General features: G+C 33.3%; 1 protein-coding gene across 1 annotated transcript in view; it reads right to left on the bottom strand.

The window, feature by feature from the left end:
- The window catches only part of alkbh8 (alkB homolog 8, tRNA methyltransferase), a 14,775-nt gene extending 3,188 nt beyond the window's left edge, over nucleotides 1-11,587 (bottom strand). Inside the window, exons 1-10 of the mRNA XM_061919255.1 lie at nucleotides 11,394-11,587; nucleotides 8,638-8,771; nucleotides 8,465-8,565; nucleotides 8,263-8,394; nucleotides 5,915-6,010; nucleotides 5,728-5,832; nucleotides 4,590-4,660; nucleotides 2,397-2,503; nucleotides 2,146-2,306; nucleotides 1-67 (exon numbers count right to left, since the gene is read on the bottom strand). The exon at nucleotides 1-67 is cut by the window's left edge and continues 199 nt beyond it. Coding sequence (XP_061775239.1) covers nucleotides 1-67; nucleotides 2,146-2,306; nucleotides 2,397-2,503; nucleotides 4,590-4,660; nucleotides 5,728-5,832; nucleotides 5,915-6,010; nucleotides 8,263-8,394; nucleotides 8,465-8,565; nucleotides 8,638-8,771; nucleotides 11,394-11,531 — 1,112 coding nt within the window. The 5' untranslated portion in view covers nucleotides 11,532-11,587. The remainder of the gene's footprint in view (nucleotides 68-2,145; nucleotides 2,307-2,396; nucleotides 2,504-4,589; nucleotides 4,661-5,727; nucleotides 5,833-5,914; nucleotides 6,011-8,262; nucleotides 8,395-8,464; nucleotides 8,566-8,637; nucleotides 8,772-11,393) is intronic.
- Between the last annotated feature and the right edge of the window lie 10,848 nt (nucleotides 11,588-22,435).

Raw genomic sequence — 22,435 nt, 5'->3', positions numbered from 1 at the left:
CACCGCGGGAGGGAGGGGGGGGGCGTTTCCGAGGGAGCTCCTTGACTGTCGCAGGCGGAAGGGAAAGCTGCGGGAAAAAATGAGAGAAGAAGAGAGATTATAAAACACAGGAGGACATCTGCTACTTAATATTTGTATCATAATATATACATGGGGTGTCCAAAGTGTGGCCTGGGGGCCACTTGCAGACCAAAAATATTTTTTTTACCAACCTGTGCCGATAGTTTCTGTATGTTAGATGCAATTTTAACTTTTCAATTGTTTTTGTAATCAGACAATTTTTTGGTATATTAGATGGAATTTTTACTATTCAAATTTTGTTGTAATCAGACAATATTTTCTGATTTTTGGATGGAATTTTTACCTAAAAATGAGTACTTTTCAAATTTTTAATTTTCTTGTAATCAGACAATATTTTCGGTGTATTAAGATAGAATTTTTACTTACATTTTTTTTTACTTCTCAAATAAAAGATTTTCTTGGAATCAGACAATATTTTCAGTGTATTAGGTGGAATTTTTACGTAAAAATGTGTACTTTTCAAATCTCTAATTTTATTGTAATCAGACAATATTTTCAGATTTTTAGATGGAATTTTTACCTAAAAATTTGTATTTTTCAATTTTCAAATTTTGATGTAATCAGACAATATTTGGTATATTAAACGGAATTTTTACTTTTCAATTTTTCTTGTAATCAGAAAATATTTGGATTTGTAGATGAAATTTTTACCTAAAAATGTGTAGTTTTCAAATTTCAAATTTTCTTGGAATCAGACAATATTTTCAGTGTATTAGATGAAATGTTTACTTTTGAAATTTTCTTCTAATCAGACAATATTTTCGGCATATTACATGGAATTTTTATTTTTCAAATTTTGTTGTAATAAGACAACATTATCGGATTTTTGGATGGAATTTTTACCTAAAAATTTGTAGTTGTCAAATTTCTAATTTTCTTGTAATCAGACAATATTTTTGGTAATTAGATGGAATTTTTTTATTCAAATATTGTTGTAATCAGACAATATTTTCGGATTTTTGGATGGAAATTTTTTCAAAAAATGTATACTTTTCAAATTTTCTTGTAATCAGACAATATTTTCGGTGTATTAAAATAGAATTTTGACTTAAACATTTTTTTACTTCTCAAATAAAAATTTTTTCTTGGAATCAGACAATACTTTTGCTATAGTAGATGGCATTTTTACCTAAAAAATTTTACTTTTCAAATGTTCTTGTAATCAGACAATATTTTCGGTGTATTGGATGGAATTTTTACTTAAACATTTGTACTTTTCAAATTTCTAATGTCATTGTAATCAGACAATATTTCCGTTTTTTTAAATGGAATTTTTACCTAAAAATTTGTAGTTTTCAAATTCCACATTTTCTTGTAATCGGACAATAATTTCGGTATAGTAGATGAATTTTTTTACCGAAAAATAATAACTTTTCAAATTCTATAGTAATCCGACAATATTTGGTATATTGGAGGGAATTTTTACTTTTTAAATTTTCTTGTAATCAGACAATATTTTGGGATTTTTAGATGAAATTTTTACCCAAAAATTTGTAGTTTTCAAATTTTCTTGGAATCAGACAATATTTTCAGTATATTAGATGGAATGTTTACTTTTCAAATTTTCTTGTAATCAGACAATATTTTCGGTATATTAGATGGAATTTTTAACGGAAAATGTTAACTTTTCAAATGTTCTTGTAATCAGACAATATTTTCGGCATATTACATGGAATTTTTATTCTTCAAATTTTGTTGTAAAAGACAATATTTTCAGATTTTTAGACCGAATTTTTACCTAAAAATTTGTAGTTCTCAAATTTAAATTTTTCTTGTGATCAGACAATTTTTTCAGTATATTACATGAAATTTTAATCAAAAAATGTTAACTTTTCAAAATGTATTGTATTTAGACAATATTTTCGGATTTTTAGATGGAATTTTTATCTAAAAATGTGTACTTTTCAAATTTCTAATTTCCCTGTAATCAGGCAATATTTTGGGTACATTACATGGAATTTTTACTTAAAAATTGTTACTTTTCAAATGCTCTTGTAATCAGAGAATATCAGACAGCCTGAGATGATCAACACGATTGAAAAAGAACATTAGTCAGAGGCTCACCACAGCGGCAGGGTCCATGTCGGATTTTCCGGAAGGTGAAGGAGGTGCGCGTGGCCCTCCTGCTCAGAGTCAGCTGCTTGAGAGCGCCCAGGTCACAGGTCGCAGGAGCAGTGCACTGTGGGTCACAGGCCGGCACCGTGTCGGATTTACGAGGAGTGATTCTAGAAAAGAATACAGCCGTTATGGAGTTTTCCCAGCATATAGTCTTGCAGGGAGAGGAAAGGAAGGCTGTGGGTAAAGAGCCAGCTCACCCGTGTGTCCACAGGTGTCTGCTCTCTCCTCGCATCACCAGGAGGCTGCGGGCTGGCAAACACACCTGCACCACACCGCCGTCTGGGTGACGGAACTCCATCACCGTCTGTAAAGTACACGCACAGTCACACCAGACCACACCCCTCTCTGCTCCTTCAAGGAGACGTCATCATAGGGCTGGAAACTGCATCCCCATAAACGTTTCTGGATCGGCCCATACCGATAATTATTGATCTTTTTTATCACCTACTTTTCACATTTTCTTGTTATCAGACAATATTTTCGGTATATTAGATGGCATTTCTAATTTTCTAATTTACTTGTAATCAGACAATATTTTCGGACTTTCAGCTGGAATTTTTACCTACAAATGTGTACTTTTCAAATTTAAAATTTTCTTTTAATCAGACAGTATTTTCGGTATATTAGATAGAATTTTTACAAAAAAATGTGTTATTTTCAAATTTTCTTTTAAGTAGAAAATATGTTCGGTATATTAGATGGAATTTTAACTTTTCAAATTTTCTTGTAATCAAACAATATTTTTGGATTTTTAGATGGAATTTTTACGTAAAAATGTGTACTTTTGAAATTTAAATTTTTTTTGTAATCAGACAATATTTTCAGATTTTTAGATGAAATTTTTACCTAAAAATGTTTACTTTTCAAATTTTCTTGTAATCAAACAATATTTTTGGCATATTAGATGGAATTTTCACTTTTCAAATTTTCTTGTACTCAGACAATATTTCCTTTATATATTAGATAGAATTTTTAACTATTCAAATTTTCTTGTAATCAGGCCAAATTTTCCAGTATATTAGATTTAATTTTTACTTAAAAATTCGTAGTTTTCAAATTTCTAATTTTCTTTTGAGTAGAAAATATGTTCGGTATCTTAGATCGAATTTCAACTTTTCAAATGTTCTTGTAATCAGACAATAATTTTGGTATATTAAATAGAATTTTTACCAAAAATTTTTACTTTTCAAATTATATTGTAATCAGACAATATTTTTGGCATATTAGATGGAATTTTCACTTTTCAAATTTTCTTGTACTCAGACAATATTTCCTTTATATATTAGATAGCATTTTTAACTATTCAAATTTTCTTGTAATCAGGCCAAATTTTCCAGTATATTAGATTTAATTTTTACTTAAAAATTCGTAGTTTTCACATTTCAAATTTTCTTTTAAGTAGAAAATATGTTCGGTACATTAGATCGAATTTCAACTTTTCAAATGTTCTTGTAATCAGACAATAATTTTGGTATATTGAATAGAATTTTTACCAAAAATTTTTACTTTTCAAATTATATTGTAATCAGACAATATTTCTGGTCTATCAGATGGAATTTTGAGCTAAAAATTCAATTTAATAGACCAGAAATATTGTCTGATTACAAGAAAATTTGAAAAGTATGAAAATAATGTCACCTATTGAAAATAATGACCGGGAGAAAATTACTTTAAATGTAAATACTTTTTATCTAAAATGTAACCTTCCTTTGATTATAACCCCTCAGTTATCAAGGCAGATAGAAAAATATATTAAAATAAATAATACTAAAAAAATGTTTTTAGTGGTAATTAAAAAATAAAAATAATAAAGCAGATAGGAAAGGAAATGTCACAAACAAGGTTAACACAATTCTAAAATGAAGGTGCAAAAATAAGGCATATGTAAGAAATTCTTCATAAAGTGTAAGAAAATAGTGCAAAGTGTGAAAATGTAAACAGAGAAACCTGAGAAGAATTATTTCGTGCAGGTTTATTGAATGTTGTCTATCTGTGTATGCCCTGCGTGAGGTGGCGACTTGTCCAGGGTGTACCCGCCTTCTGCCCGAATGCAGCTGAGATAGGCTCCAGCACCCCCCGCCACCCCAAAAGGGACAAGCGATAGAAAATGGATGGATAGTGGCAGGAAGTCACGGCTGTGCTCTAAAGGGGGATCGCGTAAAATAATCCACCGTGGGGCCAAGGAAAGTTGTGAGTGCCAGCACTTGGATGAAGAAGGTGAGAAACACTATTGAACTCAAGAAACTAGTGGCAAAGCATCACGGTGGCGCCTGAGAGTACGTAAAGAGGTGCACAATCAAATCAAAATGACCCCTTAAAAGTGAAGATGACCCAGTAGGAAATACACCAAATTGTACAAAAAATGGAGGTATTAAAAATGGAAGTGATACCTTTGCCCCCAGGCTGAGCGACAGGATGGTGTCCTCGAAGGCCGAGTGTGTGTCCACGTGAGGAGGAATACCTACGAGTGGGACAACAACCTTATTCTAGTCTAGTGCACATGCAGGTTTCTGTGTGGAGGGACAGAATACATCTTTAAATCATTACTTCATGTATTTAAAGTAATACTACATTTAATTACTACAATATTTAACTCATCATTATTTCACAGTGTAATTATTTAATGTTTTATTATTTAATTGATTCATGAAGCTGTTTGTCAGCACGTCATGAATTGATTTGAGTGGGCGGGTCCTAACACCTGATTGGTTACCTGTCACCTGTCGACCAGCCAAGCAGAAGACTACTGGTTGATTTGTTTTGTCAGTAAAAGTGAGTAAATAACTGCGACACCTACTAAAAAGTCCTTAGCCGCCATATTTTCAAAGCAATCATTGGGCTAGATTCCTGTTAGCCCCGCCCACTAACTTTGATGGCTGCTTGACAGGTCAAATAATTCATGCAAGCACTGACACACATGTTTATTAAATAATTCAATAGAACACGAAATTAAATTGTGAAATAATTAACTAAATTATTAAATTTATAATTCAATAAATTAATAATTAATTATTTAAATATTGAAATAATTATGTTTTTTACACATTAGTTTATTGTATTTTTGACATGTTCAGTCCAGAAATAAAATTAAACACATGTCAAATGTTATTTTTTCCCCCAAACAAGAAACCCACGAAATTTGTAAATATAAAATAAAATAAAAATATACACAAACAAAAAAATTAAAATATGCACAAATCAAATAATATTATATTAATAATAAAATATAAACATTAAAGCCACAGGCAACTGCACTTAAAATTTAATTTATTTTTAAATAAATAAATGTATGATGTTTTTAATTTAATCTGTAGATATGTCATATTTTAGTAATTATTGAATAATTTATTTAATTAATATTTGTGAGGGCTGACAAGAATCCACCCCAACAACATGCCTATACAAGCACATTATGGAAAAGCTGTGCTGCCACCTTGTGGTCCAAAAAAAGAATGCATGCATCACAATATTCTGGTTCATTTGAGCTCTATTAAGTTACAAGAGAGTCAGAATTGTGCAAGAACGAACCTTGTCCGCACTCATACTGGTTTACAGTCAGCTGGTCTGGCATGGACTGGATGTGGCCTTTGTCCAGACACCTCTCCAGGACCGGGAGACATTCCGCAGGCAGACCTGGATGCACAAAAACGCACGCTCGATTTAAAAGTAGGAGTAAATGCAACTTATAATCAAATTTAAAAAAACAAGAGGTCACCTGCAGATAACGGCTTGTCTTTGTCCACGTTGTTGTTGTCATAGCGGAACTCAAAGCCGTAATGTTGGACTCTTCTGTGCTTCAGGACTTTCTGGGCTACAGTAACAGAAGATGCATGATGGATCCTTCTTCTACAACATAATGCAGTACTGAGTCACAAAAACTCTACTTTTTTGTTATCACACAACTCTTATGCTTAAAGGCTGTTGCTATAGTTATTATCTATTGTGCTCAAGTTGTACTTTCATATCTCTGCAAAGGCTCACGACTTATTTTCCACTGCAAGTTGTCTCGCAGCAGCAGTTTCTGTCTTCCAGCCCGCTAAAGACAACTTGCAGCAGCATTTTCTGTCTTCCAGCCCGCTAAAACAGCCAAGGACGGACTCCAAGTACAAAAACGGAGATAAGACAACAGACAAAGCAGAGTCAGGGCGAAATCCCGAGCTCAAGCACATTTGCCTTCTGAATAATCACGTATTGTGATACTGGGGCTGCTTGCGTAATGTGTCCCCTCCCCTTAGAAGCAGCCTCAGTGATGTTAACTAGGGAACTCCCGAATAAATAGAGGAGCGCGTGGGACTGCCCCTCAGAGCGTGGTGGGAGACTGTAACTGAGTGTGCAGCCCCAAACGATTCTCCTCATGAGCTAAATTGAACTCTGTCTCTGCCTGATTCCTTGCTTCTTGTCTCGTTTAATACATAGTGTTCGAATCTGACAGTTTATTAGTGTCATAACCACTGTTTTTTCTTGCTCTGATATAGGATCTGAGCCGAGGATGTCGTTGTGGCTTGTGCAGCGCTTTGAGACAGTCCTGATTTAGAGCTATATAAGTAAACATTGATTGATTAATCTTCGTCTTTTCGCAAAAGTAAAACTGTTTTTATCTTTTAACATTTTTGAACAAGTCGTGCATGCTTTTATTTCAAGTCGCCTTGACTACTACACATGCTGAATGTGGCTTGGCATTGTCTTGCTGAAATAAGCAGGGGCGTCCATGAAAAAGACGGCGCTTAGATGGCAGCATATGTTGTTCCAAAACCTGTATGTACCTTTCAGCATTAATGGTGCCTTCACAGATGTGTAAGTTACCCATGTCTAGGGCACTAATGCACCCCCATACCATCACACATGCTGGCTTTTCAACTTTGCGTCGATACCAGTCTGGATGCTTCGCTTCCCCTTTGGTCCGGATGACACGATGTCGAATATTTCCAAAAACAATTTGAAATGTGGACTCGTCAGACCACAGAACACTTTTCCACTTTGCATCAGTCCATCTTAGATGATCTCGGGCCCAGAGAAGCCTGCGGTGTTTCTGGATGTTGTTGATGAATGGGTTTCGCTTTGCATAGTAGAGCTTTAACTTGCACTTACAGATGTATCTCCTCCTCTCCTCTTTTATTTATATAGCGCTTTTCTCTAGTGACTCAAAGCGCTTTACATAGTGAAACCCAATATCTAAATTACATTTAAACCAGTGTGGTGGCACTGGGAGCAGGTAGGTAAAGTGTCTTGCCTAAGGACAAAACGGCAGTGACTAGGATGGCGGAAGCGGGAATCGAACCTGCAACCCTCATGTAGCGACAAACTATATTTAGTGACAGTGGTTTTCTGAAGTGTTCTTTAGCTCATGTGGTGATATCCTTTAGAGATTTATGTCGGTTTTTGATACAGTGTCCTCTGAGGGATCAATGGTCTCGGTCATTCAATGTTGGTTTCCGGCCATGCCGCTTACTTGGAGTGATTTCTCCAGATTCTCTGAACCTTTTGATGATATTATGGAGCGTAGATGTTGAAATCCCTAAATTTCTTGCAATTGCACTTTGAGAAACGTTGTTCTTAAACTGTTTGACTATTTGCTCACGCAGTTGTGGACAAAGGGGTGTACCTCGCCCCATCCTTTCTTGTGAAAGACTGAGCATTTTTTTGGGAAGCTGTTTTTATACCCAATCATGGCACCCACCTGTTCCCAATTAGCCTGCACACCTGTGGGATGTTCCAAATAAGTGTTTGATGAGCATTCCTCAACTTTATCAGTATTTATTGCCACCTTTCCCAACTTCTTTGTCACATGTTGTTGGCATCAAATTCTAAAGTTAATGATTTGCAAAAAAAAAAATGTTTATCAGTTTGAACGTAAAATATGTTGTCTTTGAAGCATATTCAACTGATTATGGGTTGAAAATTATTTGCAAATGATTGTATTCTGTTTATATTTACATTTAACACAATTTCCCAACTCATATGGAAACGGGGTTTGTATAAAAAAAGATTAAAAAAATAGAGCATTCATCGGCAATGCGCCTTATAGTCCGGTGCGCTCTATGGTCCGGAAAATTCGCTACTTACCGGTGACGTCATCATTAGTGGACGACCAGTCAATGGCAGCAAGCAGCCGATCTTCTTCCTCTGGAGAAACAAAGTCTTCTACCAGCGCTAACCCTGCTGGCAGGGTGACACCGGCCTGTTGCTCACACGGAACTGTAAGCACACACACATTCAATACGAGCGGTTTCTGTGCAAACTTTTAGGCAGGCATCTTTCCAGCTACCTGATTCCACATAGCTGAGATACAGCGTCACGCTATTGTCGCCACACTGCACTTTCTGCCCGTTCAGGTGGGCGTGAGCCTTCCGGGAACTCTCCTCGGATCTGCGGGGACGGCGACGTGTCGTGAGGTTTTTAAAACTTGCAAATGTGGTATTGGTCGTGAATATGAAGTACCCGTATGTGACAAAAGCGTAGGGCTTGTGAGGGGGCATGAGCAGGGTCTCCACTTCTCCCATCTGTTGGAGTAGAGCTGACACTTCTTCCCTGCTGACACCATTGCCCAAGCCGCCATTTGCCACCACCAGACTCTGGAGAAGAGACGGCAGTTTGTTATAATATTAAATATCATATTTCTCTTTGAGCTTTGTGCTAACAGTGAGCCTAACAGGCCAGTAGGGGCAAAGTGTCAATAGGACGTCTTATTGTTAGAGACCAGGGGTGTCAATCTTGTTTTCATCCAGGATCACTTAAATAAGAATATAAAGGTATAATCGCCTTATTATATTATTGACTACATATATATATATATATATATATATATATATATATATATATATATATATATATATATATATATACACACATATATATATATCTACATATATATACAAATATACATACATATATACCGATATATACATACATATACACATATATACATGCATACATCCATATATATATATATATATATATATATATGGGTTGTACTTGAACTTGTATAGCGCTTTTCTACCTTCAAGGTACTCAAAGCACTTTGACACTACTACCACATTTACCCATTCACACAGTGTGTGAATATAGACCAGGGGTGTCAAACTTCTTTTCATCCAGGATCACTTAGACAAGAATATAAAGGTATAATCGCCTTATTATATTATTGCCTATATATATATATATATATTAGGGCTGGGCAACGATTAAAAATTTTAATTGTATACGCAAAGCCCAATAATGAATTCAAAAGTATTGTGTAGTGCACCTTTATTGGAATATTCTCCCACATGAACAAAAGCGCCAAAACATTTGTTGTGCAAACACAATTTAAATCAGTCCTTGTTAAACAGTAGCAGTTAAATAGCATATTTTATGAAAATCAACTCCAAAAATGTAAATACAAACATTTAAGCTTATTGCCACTGCCAGGGTATTTAAGTTATCCTGTTTGTTATGGAAAATAAATATAATCTACATACAAATCTCTGAGCCACAATCATAACATCTGAACAGGCAATTTCTGAGCTAACAGCAGAAACATTTTTTTTATCAGGGATCTTATGTTTAAAAAACCTATATTATAGGTAGTGGGCTGTTTTAGGGAATTTTTGATCAAATTATCCGTAGTAGCAATATTAATAATGTTGTGTTTATTCTGCGTAGTGCACTTAAAATAATTATGACCATATCTAGGAATTGATATGATGGGAATTTTCTGATTGTTTGCTTGGTGCTTTGATAAACTGAACGCATATACATGGTACTATATTGTGATGTTATGAGCCAGGGAATAAAAGAACTACCCTACCCAGCATGCAACAAGAGTGAGGAGCATGCGCGGTAGCCCGGTATAGGTTGTGTCGCCATGACGGCATCTTGTATGTTGTGATATGCACGCTCTGAAAGTAAACGTTAAGAACTCAGCCAACACTCCTGGTCTGCATTATTGATAAATAGACAGACAACACATATACTCCGCTGCTTCACAGGCCGCTGGATGTAGCCGGCAAAGTATTCCCATGCTAGCTAGCCGCTCTAGCAAGCACGCCTCATTCAGTCCAAAACGGCCCGATCTATCCACATCCAGAATTGTCTGGCGGTCGTAAGTGATCCCAGAGTGACCACGCTGTAAGCCAGCAATGAAAATTGTCCGGTATTTTTGCCAAATGTTCCATCTTTACCAAGAGCCCCTTGACGCTGAAGCCCATCCGGGCGACGCCATCTTTTTAAGAAAAGGCGTTAACAAAATAAAAGCATGTAAACAACATACGCAATTGTGCGATAAAATAATTGTCGGCGTTAATAGCTTGATGAGTTAACTCGTAATTAACGCACTAATTTGCCCACCCCTAATATATATATATATATATATATACATACACACATATATATATATACATATATATATATAAATATACATACATATATACCTATATATACATATACATACACATATATACATGCATAAATACATATATATATATATATATATATATATATATATACACATACATACATATATATGTATGTATGTGTGTGTATATATATATATATATATATATATATATATATATATATATATATATATATATATATATATATATATATATATATATATATATCCATCCATCCATTTTCTACCGCTTATTCCCTTTTGGGGTCGCGGGGGGCGCTGGCGCCTATCTCAGCTACAATCGGGCGGAAGGCGGGGTACACCCTGGACAAGTCGCCACCTCATCGCAGGGCCAACACAGATAGACAGACAACATTCACACTCACATTCACACACTAGTATATATATATATATATATATATATATATATATATATATATATATATATATATGGGTTGTACTTGTATAGCGCTTTTCGACCTTCAAGGTACTAAAAGCGCTATGACACTACTTCCACATTCACACAGTCTGTGAATGGGATGTGGAAGTAGTGTCAATGTTAATATTTCATCATTGATATATAAACTATCAGACTGCGTGGTGGATAATAGTGTGTTTCAGTAGGCCTTTAAAGTCCATCCTACAATGTAACTACTTGACAGCGATTAGTTTGACCAACTACAAACAAAACACGCCAGACTTTGCGTAAACTTTGAAAAATTGTAGTTTTCAGTTTGAGTTCAATGCGATGTGAACAATGACAACACAGAAGCTGTGGCAACTTTTTCTTGGGGGGAAAAAAAAATATTTGTTCTGATTTTACCTTAGTTGGCTTCGACGTCGTACTTATTCCTTCGTGTTTGAGCAAAGTGTGGCTTGATTTTGTCTGTTTGCGCAGAACTTTCTTGTCGTTTTTACTCCTTCTCTCTGCCTTCAGACTGCTTTCCGCATTGGCGTCCATTGTGCGTCACTGTCATTTTGGTCCGTGTGAAACGTCGAGTAGAGAAGGAAGGTTCCTCCTGCGCATTAAATTACTTTTACCCTAAAATAATAATACTCTTCAACATTTTATCATTTGACTAAATCGATATTTCCAAACATTGTTTTGCCAACTTTATCAATGTATTCATGCATTCGTTATTATGTTTATTTATATAGCCCTAAATCACAAATGTCTCAAAGAACCTTGGAGAGGACCACAAATGTGGGCAACCCCCCCTCCCTACTATATTTACTAGGGGTGTGGGGAAAAAATCGTTTCAAATACGAATTGACTCGTTTACGTTGTGCGATTTAGAATCGATTCTCTTTTTAAAAAAAATCGATTTTGAACGAATGAATAATGAAATAAGTTTATTTCGGTCATATAATCAATCAAATCAATCAACCATTGTGTGTGATCAGTTTTACAGTACATGTTATATGTGTACAATAATGCACATTTACACACGAAAGAAAAGAAAAAGAATGACCAAATAAAGGAATAGGCTGAAGCCAAAGCTTATATTTGCCTATCCTATACCTTCACGGAAAATTAGATTGCCTGGAACATCAACATAAAAAAACAAATAAATCAAAAATCACTGGGATGAAAGCAATTGTAACTATATTTAATAATTTTCAATTATTTCACCTTTCAATGTTTTCTTAAACCTTACCAAAGAAGTGCATGTCTTCAGCTCATCACTGAGCTCCTTCCACCATTTAACTCCTAAAACTGTAATACATTTGTATTTTATATTTGTTCTCGATTTACCTATTTCAAAAATCGATATCCCCCGTAAATTATAGTTTTCTCCTCTTATATGAAATAGCCTGAGAATACAAGCTGGAAGGCTGTTGTTTTTTACTCGAAACATAATTTCCATTGTTTTTAAAAACACAATGTCTGAAAATTTTAATACATTTGAACTCCGCTTGGGATGGTTTCCTGCTATGAACGGGACTCTCGCTGCTGTGTTGGAACCGCTTTGGACTGAACTCTCGCGACTGTGTTGGATCCATTATGGATTGAACTTTCACAGTATCATGTTAGACCCGCTCGACATCCATTGCTTTCCTCCTCTCTAAGGTTTCTCATAGTCATCATTGTCACCGACGTCCCATTGCATAAATACCCTAGAATAAATATTTAGACATGTTTTTCAAATTAAGTAATTTTTTATTGAATATTGAGATTTTTTTAATATTCCAGTAGCCTTTGCTTTTCAAAAAAAAGCACAAGGTTTTTCATTTATATTAGGCCTTCAAACAAAACATGTATTCAAAAAAAAAATAAAGTGTATTAAAGTGGATAAACCCACAACAAATGAATTATTGTCCTTTTGGCAAAAGTCTGCTTAGCCACAGTAGATCATACGCAAATACGGTATTAGCTTTCACTGTTATGCTGATGACACCCAACTCTACATGCCCCTAAAGCTGACCAACACGCCGGATTGTAGTCAGCTGGAGGCGTGTCTTAATGAAATTAAACAATGGATGTCCGCTAACTTTTTGCAACTCAACGCCAAAAAAACGGAAATGCTGATTATCGGTCCTGCTAGACACCGAACTCTATTTAATAATACAACTCTAACATTTGACAACCAAACAATTAAACAAGGTGACTCGGTAAAGAATCTGGGTGTTATCTTCGACCCAACTCTCTCCTTTGAGGCACACATTAAAAGCATTACTAAAACGGCCTTCTTTCATCTCCGTAATATCGCTAAAATTCGCTCCATTCTGTACACTAAGACGCTGAGATCATTATCCATGCGTTTGTTACGTCTCATCTCGATTACTGTAACGTATTATTTTCGGGTCTCCCCATGTCTAGCATTAAAAGATTACAGTTGGTACAAAATGCGGCTGCTAGACTTTTGACAAGAACAAGAAAGTTTGATCACATTACGCCTGTACTGTATATACCTTTATATACATATATACATACATATATACCTATACTGTATATACCTTTATATACATATATACATACATATATACCTGTACTGTATATACCTTTATATACATATATACATACATATATACCTGTACTGTATATACCTTTATATACATATATACATACATATATACCTATACTGGCTCACCTGCACTGGCTTCCTCTGCACTTAAGATGTGACTTTAAGGTTTTACTACTTACGTATAAAATACTACACGGTCTAGCTCCATCCTATCTTGCCGATTGTATTGTACCATATGTCCCGGCAAGAAATCTGCCTTCAAAGGACTCCGGCTTATTAGTGATTCCTAGAGCCCAAAAAAAGTCTGCGGGCTATAGAGCGTTTTCCGTTCGGGCTCCAGTACTCTGGAATGCCCTCCCGGTAACAGTTTGAGATGCCACCTCAGTAGAAGCATTTAAGTCTCACCTTAAAACTCATTTGTATACTCTAGCCTTTGAATAGACTCCCTTTTTAGACCAGTTGATCTGCCGTTTCTTTTCTTTTTCTCCTATGTCCCACTCTCCCTTGTGGAGGGGGTCCGGTCCGATCCGGTGGCCGTGTACTGCTCGCCCGTGTATCGGCTGGGGACATCTCTGCGCTGCTGGTCCGCCTCCGCTTGGGATGGTTTCCTGCTGGCTCCGCTGTGAACGGGACTCTCGCTGCTGTGTTGGATCCGCTTTGGACTGGACTCTCGCGACTGTGTTGGATCCATTGTGGATTGGACTTTCACAGTATCATGTTAGACCCGCTCGACATCCATTGCTTTCCTCCTCTCCAAGGTTCTCATAGTCATCATTGTCACCGACGTCCCACTGGGTGTGAGTTTTCCTTGCCCTTATGTGGGCCTACCGAGGATGTTGTAGTGGTTTGTGCAGCCCTTTGAGACACTAGTGATTTAGGGCTATATAAGTAAACATTGATTGATTGATTGAAATGAACTAACTGGACCCCGAGTTGTGTAGTATTATTTATCAGTGTGAAGTACATCCATCCATCTATTTCCTACCGCTTATTCCCTTTTTTGGGGTGGCTGGCGCCTATCTCAGCTACAATCGGGCGGAAGGCGGGGTACACCCTGGACAAGTCGCCCCCTCATCGCAGGGCCGACACAGATAGACAGACAACATTCACACACGCGGGCCAGTTTAGTGTTGCCAATCAACCTATCCCCACAAACACACAATAATAAAATAGTGTGCGACGACAGAGTGGATCCGGAGTTATTTGAAGAATGGCGAACATGTCAACCTGGCAGCAGCGTGAAGATGACTGACATGTGTTGTGTGTCGGAGGCAAAGCTGCATGCCTTCCATGATCTCCCATCAGAGTCTGCGGGCATGGTCGCCTGATCCTCGCTAACTTGATACTACGGGATAAAATGGTACTATAAACAGCCACTATCCAGGCCAGCCATCAAAGAAGAATTCACAGTTTAAAATGCTCATAATGTCCAAACTTGACTTTTATTTGACATGTTGTAAAGCAACATGTGTCAATTCCGAGAAGAAATGCATTATTTGCCTTTTATTAAGAAATTTTTTTGCTTTTTTTTCTATTTTTTGCTGAGTAAAAGCTTATTTTTGCATCAATTTAATTTTATTACATTCCTTTTTTTGTGTATTTATTGCAGTATTCCAACTTAAAATAAGATTATATGTTTAAAAATAAAACAGAAATTATGTTTCCCCCCTCATATCATGACTTAATTCTTGCAATATTACACTTTTTTTAAAAAACTTTTTCTCCAATATAATTTTCCAAAATGGCACCTTTATTCTTTGTTTTGTTTATCATAATATTAATTTTTCCCTCATAATATAACCATTTGATTCATGTAAAAATACACCTTTTTTTTAAAATACCTTTTTCTCCAATATAATTTCCCCCCATTTTTTTAATATTATAATATTACATTCTTTGTTCTACAATTATAACTTGTTTCCTGGCGCATTTTTTCCAAAAAAAAAAAAAAAAATTGTCAATTATTTGTTGTTTTTTCCTCATATTACCACATCAAAAAAAATATTTTAGTGTTCACCTTCATAACAAAACACATAATACTTATAGGTTTTCCTTTTTTCCGATATTACACGTTTTTTAAAATTGTTTCCTAATGTGATTATCCAAAAATTGCACTTTCCATCTTTTTTCGTGTAATATTACCACTTAAAAAAAATATAAATATTTTTTTTCATATTTGATTTTTATGCTTTTATGCCAGCCTCTGCCATCAAAGAAGAATTCACAGTTTAAAATGCTCATAATGTCCAAACTTGACTTTTATTTGACATGTTGTAAAGCAACATGTGTCAATTCCGAGAAGAAATGCATGCTTTGCCTTTTATTAAGACATTTTTTTGCTTTTTCCTTCATTTTTTGCTGAGTAAAAGCTTATTTTTGCATCAATTTAATTTTATTACATTCCTTTTTTTGTGTATTTATTGCAGTATTCCAACTTAAAATAAGATTATATGTTTAAAAATAAAACAGAAATTATGTTTCCCCCCTCATATCATGACTTAATTCTTGCAATATTACACTTTTTTTTAAAAACTTTTTCTCCAATATAATTTTCCAAAAATGGCACATTTATTCTTTTTTTTGTTTATCATAATAGGAATTTGATTCATGTAAAAATACACATTTTTTTTAAAAATACCTTTTTCTCCAATATAATTTCCCCCCCATTTTTTCATATTTTAATATTACATTCTTTGTTCTACAATTGTAACTTGTTTCTTGACGTATTTTTTCCAAAAATAAAAAAAAAAAATTGTAAATTATTTGTTGTTTGTTCCTCATATTACCACATCAAAAAAAATATTTTAGTGTTCACCTTCATAACAAAACACATAATACTTATAGGTTTTCCTTTTTTCCGATATTACACGTTTTTTGTTTTCATATTATAAATTGTTTCCTAATGTGATTATCCAAAAATTGCACTTTCCATCTTTTTTCGTGTAATATTACCACTTAAAAAAAAAATATATATTTTTTTTCATATTTGATTTTTATGCTTTTATGCCAGCCTCTGCCATCAAAGAGGAATTCACAGTTTAAAATGCTCATAATGTCCAAACTTGACTTTTATTTGACATGTTGTAAAGCAACATGTGTCAATTCTGAGAAGAAATGCATTATTTGCCTTTTATTAAGACATTTTTTTTTGCTTTTTCCTTAATTTTTTGCTGAGTAAAAGCTTATTTTTGCATCAATTTAATTTTATTACATTCCTTTTTTTGTGTATTTATTGCAGTATTCCAACTTAAAATAAGATTATATGTTTAAAAATAAAACAGAATTTATGTTTCCCCCCTCATATCATGACTTCATTCTTGCAATATTACACTTTTTTTTAAAAACTTTTTCTCCAACATAATTGTCCAAAAATGGCACCTTTATTCTTTGTTTTGTTTATCATAATAGGAATTTGATTCATGTAAAAATACACCTTTTTTTTTTAAATACCTTTTTCTCCAATATAATTCCCCCCCATTTTTTCATATTTTAATATTACATTCTTTGTTCTACAATTATAACTTGTTTCCTGACGTATTTTTTCCCAAAAAAAAAAAAAAAAAAAATGGTCAATTATTTGTTGTTTGTTCCTCATATTACCACATCAAAAAAAATATTTTAGTGTTCACCTTCATAACAAAACACATAATACTTATAGGTTTTCCTTTTTTCTGATATTACACGTTTTTTAAAATTGTTTCCTAATGTGATTATCCAAAAATTGCACTTTCCATCTTTTTTCGTGTAATATTACCACTTAAAAAAATATATATATTTTTTTTCATATTTGATTTTTATGCTTTTATGCCAGCCTCTGCCATCAAAGAAGAATTCACAGTTTAAAATGCTCATAATGTCCAAACTTGACTTTTATTTGACATGTTGTAAAGCAACATGTGTCAATTCCGAGAAGAAATGCATGCTTTTGCCTTTTAACACATTTTTTTTTGCTTTTTCCTTCATTTTTTGCTGAGTAAAAGCTTATTTTTGCATCAATTTAATTTTATTACATTCCTTTTTTTGTGTATTTATTGCAGTATTCCAACTTAAAATAAGATTATATGTTTAAAAATAAAACTGAAATTATGTTTCCCCCCTCATATCATGACTTCATTCTTGCAATATTACACTTTTTTTTAAAACTTTTTCCCCAACATAATTTTCCAAAAATGGCACTTTTATTCTTTTTGTTTATCATAATAAGAATTTTTCCCTCATAATATAACCATTTGATTCATGTAAAATTAAACCTTTTTTAAAAAAAATACCTTTTTCTCCAATATAATTTCCCCCCCATTTTTTTCATATTTTAATATTACATTCTTTGTTCTACAATTATAACTTGTTTCCTGACGTATTTTTTCCAAAAATTAAAAAAAAAAAATTGTCAATTATTTGTTGTTTTTTCCTCATATTACCACATCAAAAAAAATATTTTAGTGTTCACCTTCATAACAAAACACATAATACTTATAGGTTTTCCTTTTTTCCGATATTACACGTCTTTTTAAATTGTTTCCTAATGTGATTATCCAAAAATTGCACTTTCCATCTTTTTTCGTGTAATATTACCTCGTAAAAAATATATATATATTTTTTCATATTTGATTTTTATGCTTTTATGCCAGCCTCTGCCATCAAAGAAGAATTCACAGTTTAAAATGCTCATAATGTCCAAACTTGACTTTTATTTGACATGTTGTAAAGCAACATGTGTCAATTCCGAGAAGAAATGCATGCTTTTGCCTTTTATTAAGACATTTTTTTGCTTTTTCCTTCATTTTTTGCTGAGTAAAAGCTTATTTTTGCATCAATTTAATTTTATTACATTCCTTTTTTTGTGTATTTATTGCAGTATTCCAACTCAAAATAAGATGATATGTTTAAAAATAAAACAGGAATTATGTTTCCCCCCTCATATCATGACTTAATTCTTGCAATATTACACTTTTTTTTAAAACTTTTTCCCCAATATAATTTTCCAAAAATGGCACCTTTATTCTTTGTTTTGTTTATCATAATATAACCACTTGATTCATGTAAAAATACACCTTTTTTTTTTTAAAATACCTTTTTCTCCAATATAATTTCCCCCCAATTTTTTTTAATATTATAATATTACATTCTTTGTTCTACACTTATAACTTGTTTCCTGACGTATTTTTTCCAAAAATTAAAAAAAAAAATTGTCAATTATTTGTTGTTTTTTCCTCATATTACCACATCAAAAAAATATTTTAGTGTTCACCTTCATAACAAAACACATAATACTTATAGGTTTTCCTTTTTTCCGATATTACACGTTTTTTTAAATTGTTTCCTAATGTGATTATCCAAAAATTGCACTTTCCATCTTTTTTCGTGTAATATTACCACTTAAAAATATATATATATATATTTTCATATTTGATTTTTATGCTTTTATGCCAGCCTCTGCCATCAAAGAATTCACAGTTTAAAATGCTCATAACGTCCAAACTTGACTTTTATTTGACATGTTGTAAAGCAACATGTGTCAATTCCGAGAAGAAATGCATGCTTTGCCTTTTATTAAGACATTTTTTTGCTTTTTCCTCCATTTTTTGCTGAGTAAAAGCTTATTTTTGCATCAATTTAATTTTATTACATTCCTTTTTTTGTGTATTTATTGCAGTATTCCAACTTAAAATAAGATTATATGTTTAAAAATAAAACAGAAGTTATGTTTCCCCCCTCATATCATGACTTAATTCTTGCAATATTACACTTTTTTTTAAAACTTTTTCCCCAATATAATTTTCCAAAAATGGCAGCTTTATTCTTTGTTTTGTTTATCATAATATGAATTTTTCCCTCATAATATAACCATTTGATTCATGTAAAAATACACCTTTTTTTTTTAAATACCTTTTTCTCCAATATAATTTCCCCCAATTTTTTTTAATATTATAATATTACATTCTTTGTTCTACAATTATAACTTGTTTCCTGACGTATTTTTTCCAAAAATTAAAAAAAGAAATTGTCAATTATTTGTTGTTTTTTCCTCATATTACCACATCAAAAAAAATATTTTAGTGTTCACCTTCATAACAAAACACATAATACTTATAGGTTTTCCTTTTTTCCGATATTACACATTTTTTGTTTTCATATTATAAATTGTTTCCTAATGTGATTATCCAAAAATTGCACTTTCCATCTTTTTTCGTGTAATATTACCACTTAAAAAAAACAAAAAAAAAAAACATTTCATATTTGATTTTTATGCTTTTATGCCCTCATGTCACCAAGTAATTCATGTAAAATGTACCCTATTTTATCTTATTATTACACCTTAATTTGTTTTAATGTCATAACTTGTCCCCAACATAACATACCATAGCAACTCTATTCTTTTTTATGATAATTTCTAAATTTTTTTATAACATTTTATATTTAAGTTCATGTTTTAAAAAATAATTCCCACACACATAATATTACTGGTTATTTCTTGTAAAATTACATATATTTTTTATCATAATGTTACACTTATTTTGTTATATATTTTAAATGTAATAACATTATATTTTGTCAAAATTACAATAATTCAAATTAATTCCCACACACATAATATTACTGGTTATTTCTTGTAAAAGTACTTTTTTTTTTTTAAATCATAATATTACACTTATTTTGTTATATACTTTAAATGTATTAACATAATATTTTGTTAAAATTACAATAATTAAAATTAATTCCCGCACACATAATATTACTGGTTATTTCTTGTAAAATTACATATATTTTTTATCATAATGTTACACTTATTTTGTTATATATTTTAAATGTATTAACATAATACTTTGTTAAAATTACAATATTTAAAATTAATTCCCACACACATAATATTACTGGTTATTCCTTGTAAAATTACATATATTTTTTTAATCATAATATTACACTTATTTTGTTGTATATACTTTAAATGTATTAACATAATATTTTGTTAAAATTACAATAATTAAAATTAATTCCCACACACATAATATTACTGGTTATTTATTGTATAATTACATTTTTTTTTAATAAAAAAAATTGCACTTATTGTTATATATTTCAAATATATTAGCATAATATTTAGTCAAAATTACAATAATTAAAATGAATTTCCACAAACATATGACTGGTTATTTATTTCTTGTAAAACTACACTTTTTTTAAATCATAATATTACAATTTATTAACCTAATATTTTGGGTAAAAAAAATTTTTTTTTATCATAATAGTACACTTCTTTTGTTATATATTTTAACTTTATTAGCCTAATATTACACATTTTTCTCCGAATAACTTTTTTTTTTGTTTGCTTGTCATATTACAATTTTTTTTTTTAAATCACATTATTTTCTTTGATATTTGAACTTGACGCTTCTAAAATACATTTCACCCCTCATAATATTACCACTTTATTAGTATTATCGCACCTTTTTTTTTTTTTAAATATCATAACATTATTCTCATTATATTCGTGTAAAATCACTGCTCTATTTCCCATTTTCACAGTTTTTTTTGGTTTGTTTGAATGTATTTTTAGAATGTGTTGTTGGACAATAAAAAACAAAAAAACATTGCACGCCCCCGCTCTGTGACAATGTGTGTGTGTGTGTGTGTGTGTGTGTGTGTGTGTGTTGTAGCCTGCATTCCCTCATAGACTGTCTCCAGTAATGATTCACGTTCCGTATTTGTGTTTGTGTCGTTTTGCATGAATCATTTATGAATGTGGATCCTTGTGAGCCAGCATGCACTTTTAGATCCTTGCTCGTGTGTGTGTGTGTGTGTGTGTGTGTGTGTGTGTGTTCTTGTATTTCTACCCTTCTTGCGACAAGGAAAAGTACCTTCCATATGAGGAGCGGTGAACAAGTTAGCACATAAATCATGGTCCCGATACGAAAAACCATTGCATCTTATAGAGAGCCCAAATACTACAGTCTGTGAACATTGCTCCAAAGTCAGGATTTTTCTGTTGATTTAATGTGCATGCAAAAGTAAAAATTGAAAGGTGCAAAAGGCAGCAATATATGATAAAACCAGACGCCAAGACCAGTCAAGTGAAACATAGCAACTAAAATCATCGGCCTACCCACACCCAACATTTCAGATCCAAACCAAAAGTCCATCATTCGACTGGCAAACGCGATAGTCCAGGATTTCACTCACCCACTACACAAATACATCATCCCACTACCGCCAGGGTGCAGGTACAGAACCATCAAATCCCGCAAAAGCCTTATCCCTACAGTTATAGCCGCCCTAAACAGCAAGCCTGAAATAAGCAGGGGCGTCCACGATAACGTTGCTTGGATGGCAGCATATGTTGCTCCAAAAGCTGTACGTATGTAACTTTCAGCATTAATGGTGTCTTCGCAGATGTGTAAGTTACCCATGCCTTGGCCACTAATACACCCTCATACCATCACAGATGCTGCCTTTTACACTTTGCGCCTGGAACAATCCAGATGGTTCTTTTCCTTTTTGGTTTGGAGGACACAGTGTCCACAGTTTCCCAAGAAAAAATGAAATGTGGACCCTTTAGAACACATTTCCACTTTGCATCAGTCCATCTGAGATGAGCTGGGGTCCAGCGAAGCCGGCGGCGTTTCTGGGTGTTGTTGATAAATGACTTTTGGTCTGCATAGTAGGGCTTCCTGCAGTCCTGGGTTCAAATCCAGGCTCGGGATCTTCCTGTGTGGAGTTTGCATGTTCTCCCCGTGAATGCGTGGGTTCCCTCCGGGTACTCCGGCTTCCTCCCACTTCCAAAGACATGCACCTGGGGATAGGTTGATTGGCAACACTAAATGGTCCCTAGTGTTTGAATGTGAGTGTGAATGTTGTCTATCTGTGTTGGCCCTGTGATGAGGGGGCGACTTGTCCAGGGTGT

This window comes from Nerophis ophidion, linkage group LG13, assembly GCF_033978795.1.
Source record: "Nerophis ophidion isolate RoL-2023_Sa linkage group LG13, RoL_Noph_v1.0, whole genome shotgun sequence".
Classification (NCBI taxonomy): Eukaryota; Metazoa; Chordata; class Actinopteri; order Syngnathiformes; family Syngnathidae; genus Nerophis; species Nerophis ophidion.
The sequence above is the reverse complement of the archived record's forward strand: the minus strand, read 5'-3'. Positions and strand labels throughout refer to the sequence as shown.